The 13,268-nt window shown below is 39.5% G+C and overlaps 1 protein-coding gene across 1 annotated transcript in view; it reads left to right on the forward strand.

Moving 5' to 3' along the window:
- FBN2 (fibrillin 2) overlaps positions 1-13,268 on the forward strand; it is a 415,749-nt gene that overhangs the window by 366,947 nt on the left and 35,534 nt on the right. Inside the window, exons 51-57 of the mRNA XM_075324675.1 lie at positions 618-683; positions 2,457-2,582; positions 3,532-3,651; positions 3,947-4,069; positions 4,166-4,297; positions 5,591-5,716; positions 7,709-7,915. Of these exons, the coding sequence (XP_075180790.1) occupies positions 618-683; positions 2,457-2,582; positions 3,532-3,651; positions 3,947-4,069; positions 4,166-4,297; positions 5,591-5,716; positions 7,709-7,915 (900 nt within the window). The remainder of the gene's footprint in view (positions 1-617; positions 684-2,456; positions 2,583-3,531; positions 3,652-3,946; positions 4,070-4,165; positions 4,298-5,590; positions 5,717-7,708; positions 7,916-13,268) is intronic.

The raw sequence follows: 13,268 nt of genomic DNA on the forward strand, positions 1-13,268 counted from the left end.
GATCCCGGTTTCGAACCCCACTAAGGACTACATTTTCAAGGAGTTTGTATGTTCTCCCCACTTTGGTGTGGGTATTCTGCGGTTTCTTCCCACAGTCCAAAAAAACATACTGGTAGGGAATTTAGATTGTGAGCCTCTATGGGGAAAGTGATCACGCCTGTGAAGTGCTGTGGAATTAATAACACTATATAGGAGAGAAAAATATATATGTTATATACTTACTATATGACATGGATAGATGCCTAGAGGTTTTCACTGGAATTTATTCCATCAAAGACAGAAATTGTATATGTCAAACAGAAACACTTATGATTTTTAACCAGAGATGACAATCTTATTGTTGGATGACAGCCAGGACCAAGCCAAGACAGTTCAAGAAATCTTGTAAAAATCCGAATAGAAGGGAAGATGACTATGTTCATCTCGCTTTCCCTTATTTTGCCAAACCACTTTTTTGTAATCAGTTTTGTTATTTTTTTGTCTACCATGTCTGTGATGGCTGTCTGTAGTAACTTATATTAAGCTTTTGAGTAGATATTAGTGATGTGATAAAACATAGTTCTCTGAAATATATACTATTTCATGTGTTTATATGTTGTGTATTCTCCTATTTTTAGGGGCTTTTCGAGATTTATGTCCATTTGGACATGGCACCACCACAGGTCCTGAAGGCGACAGAGAAGGTAAGTAAAAAACATCATTCATTGGAAATATTAAAGGTACCACTATACTAAACATATAACAACCAACAGAAAACTATAATATCAGTACACAGCAAAAGTTCACATGCAAAGTTTCTGAGCAGGTTGGATATGGCAATGGGAAATATACCACTTACGGTATTACGCCAATGTATACTTGTTTAATATATTTACTATTTAGATATGATATATATTTAAAGAAATTTTCGACTATTAATATCATACGCTTTTTCTTTTATCCTAACTCTTCCTCACTAACAATTTCCTAATTGTCTTCCGCTACCTACTCTCATCCTATAAGCGTATCTCTAGGAGGCTTGTAAATACCTTTATTGTTGTTGTATCTTTGATCCTTCTGGATGCAAACTGAAATCGGACCAACTGAGCAGGGCACATCACTGGTGAGGATGGAGCTGCCACTCTGTGAGTGACAGCAGTATGGGCACCCATGTCCAGAATACACTTCACACTCCTGTCAGCCCTTACCAGTGACATACCCTGCTCAGTTCATCGAATTCCAGTCTGCAGGTGGAAAAATCAAAGCCACAACAACAATAAAGGTATTTACAAGCCTCTTATAGATAAGCTTAAACGATGAGAGCAGATAGCAGAAGTAAATTAGTAAAGTGTAAAGGCCCCGTCACACTAAGCAACATCGCTAGCAACATCGCTGCTAACGAACAACTTTTGTGACGTAGCAGCGATGTTGCTAGTGATGTCGCTGTGTGTGACATCCAGCAACAACCTGGCCCCTGCTGTGAGGTCGTTGGTTGTTGCTGAATGTCCTGGGCCATTTTTTAGTTGTTGCTGTCCCGCTGTGAAGCACAGATCGCTGTGTGTGACAGCGAGACAGCAACAACTAAATGTGCAGGCAGCAGGAGCCGGCTTCTGCAGAGGCTGGTAACCACAGTAAACATCGGGTAACCAAGAAGCCCTGTCCTTGGTTACCCGATATTTACCTTCGTTACCAGCCTCCGCCGCTCTCTCACTGTCAGTGCCGGCTCCTGCTCTGTGCACATGTAGCTGCAGGACACATCGGGTTAATTAACCCGATGTGTGCTGTAGCTAGGAGAGCAGGGAGCCAGCGCTAAGCATTGTGCGCTGCTCCCTGCTCTGTGCACATGTAGCTGCAGCACACATCGGGTAATTAACCCGATGTGTGCTGTAGCTAGGAGAGCAGGGAGCCAGCGCTAAGCGGTGTGCGCTGCTCCCTGCTCTGTGCACATGTAGCTGCAGCACACATCGGGTAATTAACCCGATGTGTGCTGTAGCTAGGAGAGCAGAGAGCCAGCGCTAAGTGTTGTGCACTGCTCCCTGCTCTCTGCACGTGTAGCTGCGTGCGCTGGTAACCAAGGTAAATATCGGGTTGGTTACCCGATATTTACCTTAGTTACCAAGCGCAGCATCTTCCACGCGGCGCTGGGGGCTGGTCACTGGTTGCTGGTGAGCTCACCAGCAACTCGTGTAGCGACGCTCCAGCGATCCCTGCCAGGTCAGGTTGCTGGTGGGATCGCTGGAGCGTCGCAGTGTGACATCTCACTAGCAACCTCCTAGCAACTTACCAGCGATCCCTATCGTTGTTGGGATCGCTGGTAAGTTGTTTAGTGTGACTGGACCTTTAGTTAGGAACAGTTGGGATAAAGGAAAAGGGGCTCACATTAGTAGTAGAAAACCTCTTTAATATATTTATTATATGACGCCAACATTGAAATTTGTACCATTAATTTTAAATGATTATTTTTGTGTTTGTTGTAGATGTCAATGAATGCCTAGAAAACCCAGGAATTTGTGCAAATGGCCTCTGTATTAATACGGATGGATCCTTCCGATGCGAGTGTCCAATGGGTTATAATCTAGATTATACAGGAATCAATTGTGTAGGTATGTGTCATCTAATAACAGCTAAAATATTGCCATTGAGTAACATACAGATCAGATAATGTATATGCCAAATGACCATATTTTTTTTTTACTGCTGCCTATTTAGCACCAACACATTTCACCGCACTTTATAGATATTACAACCATTTACGTCAGCCTCTCTACAGAATGGCTCATAGTCTACTTTTCATATCCAAAAGAAATGTACATACAGTAAATTTTACAAATAGGTAGGAAACCGGACAAGAAGAGTTAAGAAATAACTAGAAAACCAGACAGTTAGAACATACAATCTCTTATCAGCCATTAGGCTATGTTCACACTTGCATCTACGCCTCTGTTACAAGTCTCTGGTGCGCGTTCCGAAATCATTACTATAAGAATATACACAGCATGTTAGAATATTTTTCCTTTCAAATAATTTTCACTCTATTGAAAAGAAAATCGCCACATTATAGTCACTGGGGTCCATCTATAACTGTTTATGTCCATCATTACATGGATCCGTTATTTGCAAAAGTTCAATTTTTCCATTTCTATATTGAAACAGAAAAATAGAACTGCAGACGTGAGTGTGAACTGAGCTTTACACTGAGCTAAATTTAAAGTTAGGAACTCAAATGCTCCTAACAGAGCTGAGTACTGACCCAAATCTTGCTTATGTTACAGTTGCATGGATCAGATCAGTGTCCATATTGACCATACAAATAATGAAGAAAGAGATTAATTCTACCTTATATTGTTGTCCAAATAGTAATAACAATTTAGCCATCACTTGAATTAGTCAGATATAATGCTTTACTTATGAGCCACAGAATTTTATCATGTGTATCTATTATTGGACTTGGCATTGATGGAATGATATGGCCATGATATTTCTTGTCAAATTTAAAATACCCGCAAATATTTATTTTTATAATTTTAATATGTAAAATCTCTCATGTTTTAGATACTGATGAATGTTCTATTGGCAATCCCTGTGGAAATGGGACATGTACTAATGCCATTGGTAGTTTTGAGTGCTCATGCGATGACGGATTTGAACCAGGACCTATGATGAACTGTGAAGGTAAAACATTTCTTCAGCTCAGCTGGTGAGGGTAGCTTCTCCTGGAATAGTAAAATAAGAAATATAATCCAAAAGGATAATAAAGTATTAAATTCATGGCTTAATTCCTGGGTTGGGACTGAAAAGTCAAAGTCTATTGATACTGATGAGCAGGACCTTTTATATAGTATATGGTAACTATGCTTACATCCATTTAATACTCACCAGAAAATGCATTACCAATAAGGGTCCATTATACCTACTATGACAATAGTACACGAGTGATTTTGAATTTAGATGTCCTTCTTTCTTCCAGATCTCAATGAATGTGCACTTAACCCTCTGATTTGTGCATTCAGATGTATTAACACGTATGGTTCCTATGAATGTACGTGTCCTGTTGGATATGTTCTAAGAGAAGATCAGAAGATGTGTAAAGGTCAGTTAGATATTAACTTGAAGTCAAGTGCAAATGAGAAAGAGGGTCCATGACCATGTGTAAATATTACTGTAACTGTCTTGTACTACTTTACAGATCTGGATGAGTGCTTGGAAGGGTTCCATGACTGTGAGTCCAGGGGCATGCTGTGTAAAAACCTCATTGGGACGTTTATGTGTATTTGTCCTCCTGGGATGACTCGAAGACCAGATGGAGAAGGTTGCATAGGTAAGGATTGACTACCTTGTACTTGGCTTCAGATTTTAATGAGTTCTTGGAACGACTCCACTACATACTCTAGAAGCATGCTGTACAAAACTCTCATTGGAAACGTTTTCTGCATTTTTGCTTCTTGAATGGCTTAAAGGGAATGTATCATAAGAAAATTACCTGTTGTTTAATTCAGTTTTTTTGCTAAATTGTATTTAAAAAAAAAAATAAATAAATAAAAGTTTTACAAGTCATAATCAGAATTAAAAAAAAATAAAAAAATCTTGCAATTATCACAAGGTCATTGGGGTTTCTTTCCATTGTTTTTTTTTTACTGCACCGCACTGGAGTGGTGCTATAAATGTCCCCTAACCCCTGTCTCATGCTTTTGGGCCACAGTCTTTCATCTTCTATTGCCGCTGCTCCGGGTCGATCTCTGGCAATTTGTGGTCTCTCAGCAGCTCCAGTGTATCATGAGTGACGGCACAAAAGCCTGAAAACACCAAACAGAGAGTGTAATACAGGGGGGGGGGCATTCAAATTTAAAGTGCCACTCCAGTGCTGAAAAAAACAAACGCTGGAGTGGTGAATTAAAGAGGCAATCCAATTAATATTTTTTTAATTACATGTATGTACATGGGTATGGGGTTTTCATTTTTGTTTTAATATTCTTATCTACTATAGCTTTCTCCAGTATCCAATGCCCTTTTCCTCTTCTCAGTGGCGTCATTGGAATTCCGACTAGCAGGCTCACTCTGTGATCCATGTGTGAGCTGGAAGTCTCTTTTACAATGTAAGTCTATGGAGCCTCGTTCTGATGCTTCATAGACTTATGTTATAAAAAGCCACTTCCAGGTCACGCAGAGTGCAGTATGACCCAGAGAGTCTTCAGAGCAGTGACGTCACTTAACAGGATAGAAAAACGGTCCTGGATCCTGGCTAGAGTGGTGGTGGGTCAGTATATTAACACACTTACATATACACACTATACACATATACACACACTTTTAAAAATTGCAGAGTTTTAATAGCATTAGCCTGATATTAATCAATTTTATGGCCACTGGCTGTTAAGACTCTTACCAGATCTGAAATTTTGGCTGTGAACCATTAGATTTTGTCTTTTGTAATCAATCATAGTGAGTTGGAGAAAATGTCATCCTTTTAATATAAATATAAATCAATGTAAACAATTGTATGAAAAGTGGATGTGCCTAATTAGCATTAGCATTGTAGTGTCTAGAGCAATAATCTTCTATAGATTGGTTAATATGTCACTTGATTTATATATTTTTTAATCTGTCCTTATAGATGAGAATGAATGTCGCACAAAACCAACCATCTGTGAGAATGGTCGTTGTGTCAATTCCATTGGAAGCTATCGATGCGACTGCAGTGAAGGATTTCAGCCATCTCTTACAGGAACCGAATGCCTTGGTAAAAAAAAAAAAAAAAAAAAAAAAAAGCAAAAACAAATAGTCAAATCATTTCTCTGTTGAAATAATAATAATAAAAATAATATTTTCTTATAGAGATACACATAGCCAAAATAAATGTAACATCCTGGCTTTTTCTTTCCTATTGTGTAACTTGTTATGCAATAGCCAAACTAATGATATACTTGTTATATTTTTTAGAAATAGGACGCCACAGTAGACAGCTGTAATCTCAGTATTCTACATGTACAGCAAAGTTTTACTTAGAAACAAATCAGGCTGTGTGATATAAGATAACAGGAATATTGTGTTAAGGAAATGGGACAAAGACGTTTCAACTTCACTTAATAGAATAGTTAATATATAACATGATCTGACTAATGTATAAAATATAAAATCCATATCTATGTTCTTACACCGTGGCAGGTTGGATTCTCCTTGTCTGCTAGAAGACTCACTCTTATCCATAGAAACACATAAAAGTCTACTTTTAAAGGGTTGTTATCATCATCAGTCTTCAGGGAAGGGGGAGGGGGTATACGCCTGATTAACTGACAGTTCAGAACACGTTCCGCTGCTGGTAGAAACTGTGTGGTCTCTGAAGCTGCAAGCAGAGATAGCTTTGCCTCTGAACCAGAGGAGAAGCACATTGAAGTTAGCACAAGGAAGAAATCTGGCCAACTTTACAGCAGCTCTTTTAAGCTCTTTAGAGAAGAGCTTGTAAGGACTGTGCTGCTTGTCTAGTAGAATGCAGACATGGCTGGAACCTGGGCAACAAGAGGTAAACAGTAAAATGAAGTCCCTCTGTTATTGAGATGGTGGAGGATTTTTAATAACATATAAATTGCATAGTAGCATGTTTTTACATTGCAAAATGCTTGTGTTGGCATAGTATTATTTGGAGATATGTACAAGTAAAGGGGGCTTTACATGCAGCGACATCACTAGCGATGTCCCTGGTGAAAGCACCCACCCACGTCGGTTGTGTGTCACGGGCAAATCACTGCCCATGGTGCACAATATCGTTAGGAGCCGTCACACGGACTTACCTGCCTAGCAACGTCGCTGTGGCCGGTGAACCACCTCCTTTCTAAGGGTCGATTCATGCGGCGTCAGAGCGGCATCACTAAGCAACTGCTCAATAGAAGCGGAGGGGCGGAGATGGGCGGCCGTAACATCCCGCCCACCTCCTTCCTTTCTCATTACCGGCGGCCGCAGGTAAGCTGTAGTGCGTCGTTCCCGAGGAGTCACACGTAGCGATGTGTGCTGCCTCGGGAACAACGAACAACCTGCATCCTCAACAATCAACGATTTTTTGAAAATGAACGACGTGTAAACGATGGACGATTTGGTGAGTATTTTCCATCGTTAACGGCCGCTCGTTGGTGTCATACGCAACAACATCGCTAACTATGCCGGATGTGCGTCACGGAATCTGTGACCCCAGCGATATATCGTTAGATACGCCGCTGCGTGTAACGGGGCCTTTAGACTTTTATTAATCAATCTATAGGATATAGACACAACTGGCAAGTGGTTGTCCCAAAAGTCAGCATCAAATGAAAAACTATATATATTATATCTCAAAATATGACTTAGAAAATCCATGTCAGAATGGCTTTATAATCCTGACATTAAGATGAGCTGCAGCTTGTACTGAGCAAAGTAAGATCTCAGCAGCTGGAGGGACACAGAGGAGCTGTCAATCAGGCTAGGTGGGTGGAGATCGAGTTAAACTTTCTAAAGGGACTATACAGCTATTCTGACATGGATTTTAAAGTAAGAACCTGAACCCCAGAGATCTATATAATAATGTGAAGTTTTAACTGTGAAATCTAATGACAAATTAACTTTAATTCAACTATTACCTGTGTCTTTATTACTATTTTTGTAATTTAACATAATAAATTATTTTTATGGTTCGCACATATTGCACACTGTTCTGTACATGATCATTATAAACTTAACATGGTATATTATTCATTGCCTTCAGATACACGCCAGGGCTTCTGCTTCTCTGAAGTTCTACAAACCATGTGTCAGATGTCATCTAGCAGTCGCAATCATGTCACTAAATCTGAATGTTGCTGCAATGGAGGTAGAGGATGGGGAAATCAATGTGAGATCTGCCCTCTCCCAGGCACCACTCAATTTAAGAAGCTTTGCCCACATGGTCCTGGGTACACAACTGATGGAAAAGGTATATTTATATCTATATAAAGAAATGTACTTATTTTTTCTGCTGACCATCATGAAAATATGGAAATGATAAAGCCAGAACTAATTGCTGTAAAAGTTTAAGGAGAATGTTTATATTTATAACTGTGGGACTACTGCATACTTCCAAGATGCATTGGATAGTGGAAAAAGACAAAAAAGAAAATGCTAAAGAGTCGACTGTACTTAAAGCTTAGACTCTTCACTTTTAACAGGTTACTCTTCTATTCGAATAATACACTTCCTAATGTTATTCATAAACACTCACATTTATTGTTACATAAATGAGATGAATCTGGTATTGCCAATATTCAGGTGGCCACATCACCTTCGCATGCCCCTTGTTATCTATTCCCTCCCACCCCACCAGCCAAATAACCAATAAAACAATGACATTTGGATAATGGGGCCACAGTAGCCTTTAACAAATACAATACAATTCAAACACTTTATAAAATGGTAAGATTGATAAGGTCCAAAAATCTGGTAATTACCAAAAACAACCACATGAACCATAATTACTCCTATCTGTAACCCTAAACGCTCAGGAGCACGTAACCTAAAGAGTGTCTTTATTAAAATATAAAAATTACAGTAACCCCACATTTCATTTCTACAAGTCCCAAAAAATTACCATACCAACAGACATTCTTTGACAATTGAATAATCAATTTAGAGTCAACTTCAGTATCCCTCCAAATACCACAAAGAGAGCACTTTGAAAACTTTAAATTCTTGTGACCCCCTACCATTCATAAAATGGCCCTTTCAATGCCATCTTGTAATGCCAATGCCATTAAGTCAATAGATACGGCATTTAAATACACTTCAGCTGCCAACCAAACATCATCAACTACACACTCCAAATCAAAATGACATACCACAACACCCCGTTTTGAATTTTAAAGTTGGATACTGCTCTGTTGACTTTGATACAGGCTTTGTTCTGAATGAGCAGCAAGTCCTTCGAGGAAGGAATTCCAACCAAACCATAATCAGCCCCGAGTAACTGCCCAAAGGTGCAACAAATCATGCTTCACATCCCTGATCAACTTACTGAAAGCGTAAATGCCCAAATCATTCCTTCTTTATGTAACATTAAAACATCCGGTGCCCAATCAAATCAAGCATAATGGTGAAATTCTTGTAAGACTCTGATTCAACCCATACCTCTAATAACACCAAGCCACCTGATCACCGCTATTTCTCTGGAAAACCGAGCTGTCTACCCTGCTTCTTCATATCTACCTGAAGTGCTAGCCAATTAATGTATAAATGGCCTATAATCCATATTAATAGAGGACTGCGCTCTGTAATAAAAACAAATAAAAAACAATAAAACGTTACTAACTGAAGTGAAACACACAGATCACTTACAGTCATATGAAAAAGTTTGGGCACCCCTATTAATGTTAACCTTTTTCTTTATAACAATTTGGGGTTTTGCAACAGCTATTTCAGTTAGTTTCATATATCCAATAACTGATGGACTCAGTAATATTTCTAGATTGAAATGAGGTTTATTGTACTAACAGAAAATGTGCAATCCGCATTTAAACAGAATTTGACCGGTGCAAAAGTATGGACACCCTTATCAATTTCTTGATTTGAACATTCCTAACTACTTTTTACTGCCTTACTAAAGCACTAAATTGGTTTTGTAACCTCATTGAGCTTTGAACTTCATAGGCAGGTGTATCCAATCATGAGAAAAGGTATTTAAGGTGGCCACTTGCCAGTTGTTCTCCTATTTGAATCTCCTATGAAGAGTGGCATCATGGGCTCCTCAAAACAACTCTCAAATAATCTGAAAATAAAGATTATTCAACATAGTTGTTCAGGGGAAGGATACAAAAAGTTGTCTCAGAGATTTAAACTGTCAGTTTCCACTGTGAGGAACATGATAAGGAAATGGAAGAACACAGGTACAGTTCTTGTTACGCCCAGAAGTGGCAGGCCAAGAAAAATATCAGAAAGGCAGAGAATAAGAATGGTGAGAACAGTCAAGGACAATCCACAGACCACCTCCAAAGACCTGCAGCATCATCTTGCTGCAGTTGGTGTCAATGTGCATCGGTCAACAAGACAGCGCACTTTGCACAAGGAGAAACTACAGTTAGGTCCAGAAATATTTGGACAGTGACACAAGTTTTGTTATTTTAGCTGTTTACAAAAACATGTTCAGAAATACAATTATATATATAATATGGGCTGAAAGTGCACACTCCCAGCTGCAATATGAGAGTTTTCACATCCAAATCGGAGAAAGGGTTTAGGAATCATAGCTCTGTAATGCATAGCCTCCTCTTTTTCAAGGGACCAAAAGTAATTGGACAAGGGACTCTAAGGGCTGCAATTAACTCTGAAGGCGTCTCCCTCGTTAAGCTGTAATCAATGAAGTAGTTAAAAGCTCTGGGGTTGATTACAGGTGTGTGGTTTTGCATTTGGAAGCTGTTGCTGTGACCAGACAACATGCGGTCTAAGGAACTCTCAATTGAGGTGAAGCAGAACATCCTGAGGCTGAAAAAAAAAGAAAAAATCCATCAGAGAGATAGCAGACATGCTTGGAGTAGCAAAATCAACAGTCGGGTACATTCTGAGAAAAAAGGAATTGACTGGTGAGCTTGGGAACTCAAAAAGACCTGGGAGTCCATGGATGAAAACAGTGGTGGATGATCGCCGCATACTTTCTTTGGTGAAGAAGAACCCGTTCACAACATCAACTGAAGTCCAGAACACTCTCAGTGAAGTAGGTGTATCTGTCTCTAAGTCAACAGTAAAGAGAAGACTCCGTGAAAGTAAATACAAAGGGTTCACATCTAGATGCAAACCATTCATCAATTCCAAAAATAGACAGGCCAGAGTTAAATTTGCTGAAAAAAACCTCATGAAGCCAGCTCAGTTCTGGAAAAGTATTCTATGGACAGATGAGACAAAGATCAACCTGTACCAGAATGATGGGAAGAAAAAAGTTTGGAGAAGAAAGGGAACGGCACATGATCCAAGGCACACCACATCCTCTGTAAAACATGGTGGAGGCAACGTGATGGCATGGGCATGCATGGCTTTCAATGGCACTGGGTCACTTGTGTTTATTGATGACATAACAGCAGACAAGAGTAGCCGGATGAAATCTGAAGTGTACCGGGATATACTTTCAGCCCAGATTCAGCCAAATGCCGCAAAGTTGATCGTACGGCGCTTCATAGTACAGATGGACAATGACCCCAAGCATACAGCCAAAGCTACCCAGGAGTTCATGAGTGCAAAAAAGTGGAACATTCTGCAATGGCCAAGTCAATCACCAGATCTTAACCCAATTGAGCATGCATTTCACTTGCTCAAATCCAGACTTAAGACGGAAAGACCCACAAACAAGCAAGACCTGAAGGCTGCAGCTGTAAAGGCCTGGCAAAGCATTAAGAAGGAGGAAACCCAGCGTTTGGTGATGTCCATGGGTTCCAGACTTAAGGCAGTGATTGCCTCCAAAGGATTCGCAACAAAATATTGAAAATAAAAATATTTTGTTTGGGTTTGGTTTATTTGTCCAATTACTTTTGACCTCCTAAAATGTGGAGTGTTTGTAAAGAAATGTGTACAATTCCTACAATTTCTATCAGATATTTTTGTTCAAACCTTCAAATTAAACGTTACAATCTGCACTTGAATTCTGTTGTAGAGATTTCATTTCAAATCCAATGTGGTGGCATGCAGAGCCCAACTCGCGAAAATTGTGTCACTGTCCAAATATTTCTGGACCTAACTGTATATGGGAGAGTGATGCGAAAGAAGTCGTTTCTGCAAGCACGCCACAAACAGAGTCACCTGAGGTATGCAAAAGCACATTTGGACAAGCCAATTACATTTTGGAAGAAGGTCATGTGGACTTATGAAACAAAGATTGAGTTGTTTGGTCATACATAAAGGCGTTATGCATGGAGGCAAAAAAAACACAGCATTCCAAGAAAAGCACTTGCTACCCACAGTAAAATTTGGTGGAGGTTCCATCATGCTTTGGGGCTGTGTGGCCAATGCCGGCACCGGGAATCTTGTTAAAGTTGAGGGTCACAAGGATTCAACTCAGTATCAGCAGATTCTTGACAATAATGTGCAAGAATCAGTGACGAAGTTGAAGTTACACAGGGGATGGATATTTCAGCAAGACAATGATCCAAAACACCGCTCCAAATCTACTCAGGCATTCATGCAGAGGAACAATTACAATGTTCTGGAATGGCCATCCCAGTCCCCAGGCCTGAATATTATTGAACATCTGTGGGATGATTTGAAGCATGCTGTTCATGCTCGGCTACCATCAAACTTAACTGAACTGGAATTGTTTTGTAAACAGCAATGGTCAAATATACCTTCATCCAGGATCCAGGAACTCATTAAATGCTACAGGAAGCGACTAGAGGCTGGTATTTTTGCAAAAGGAGGATCTACAAAATATTAATGTCACTTTTATGTTGAGGTGCCCATACTTTTGCCCCGGTCAAATTTTGTTTAAATGCGGATTGCACATTTTCTGTTAGTACAATAAACCTCATTGCAATCCAGAAATATTACTGATTCAATCAGTTATTAGATATATGAAACTGAAATAGCTGTTGCAAAAACCCAAATTGTTATGAAGAAAAAAGGTTAACATTAATAGGGGGGGGCCCAAACTTTTTCATATGACTGTATTTAAAAAAACCACAACTTAACCCTGAGGTTTAATATAAGCCCAATAATGCCCAAACTCTCAACAACCAATGTGCTGAACAATCTCTGGGCTTAAACCACAAACAGCCTCCATTGTGGCCCCAATGGGAAATATATGTGGTGCGAAAGAAGGATAAAAAAACCATAGTATCTAAATCTTTCCTAATTATTGTGGTAAATGGTTACCTTGATAAAAAGAAGCCTTCCTCATGGTGCAACAAAGGAACATTCTGACTGGGCGTTAAGGTATTAGAACCCTCCATTGTAAACGACACATGGCAAATTATGGCACTGCATCCAAAAATACACGCCTACCTCTTCCTATCTGATCACTTTTAGATTTTTTAATCCAAAATTCAAACTCCTGAGATGTATAGTTACAACATCAATGCCGAAGAGTCCTCCAAATCGGTTCCTTGCTAGGAAAGACAATTTCCCCAACCCTCAAAGCACTTAAGAAGGCTAAAGAAAAAGCAAACTGAAACACACTCATCTAAAAATGTGAACTACAAACAGACAAACTCCCCACCAAGATGCTCTAAGAAAAAAAAAGACAAGGGTCACCTACTAGTTTTCTGTCTGTTGCCTCTATGAAAATGCCATAGGGCTTGTTTTACCAAAAAGTTTAC

Source organism: Anomaloglossus baeobatrachus, chromosome 1 (assembly GCF_048569485.1).
Source record: "Anomaloglossus baeobatrachus isolate aAnoBae1 chromosome 1, aAnoBae1.hap1, whole genome shotgun sequence".
Lineage (NCBI taxonomy): Eukaryota > Metazoa > Chordata > Amphibia > Anura > Aromobatidae > Anomaloglossus > Anomaloglossus baeobatrachus.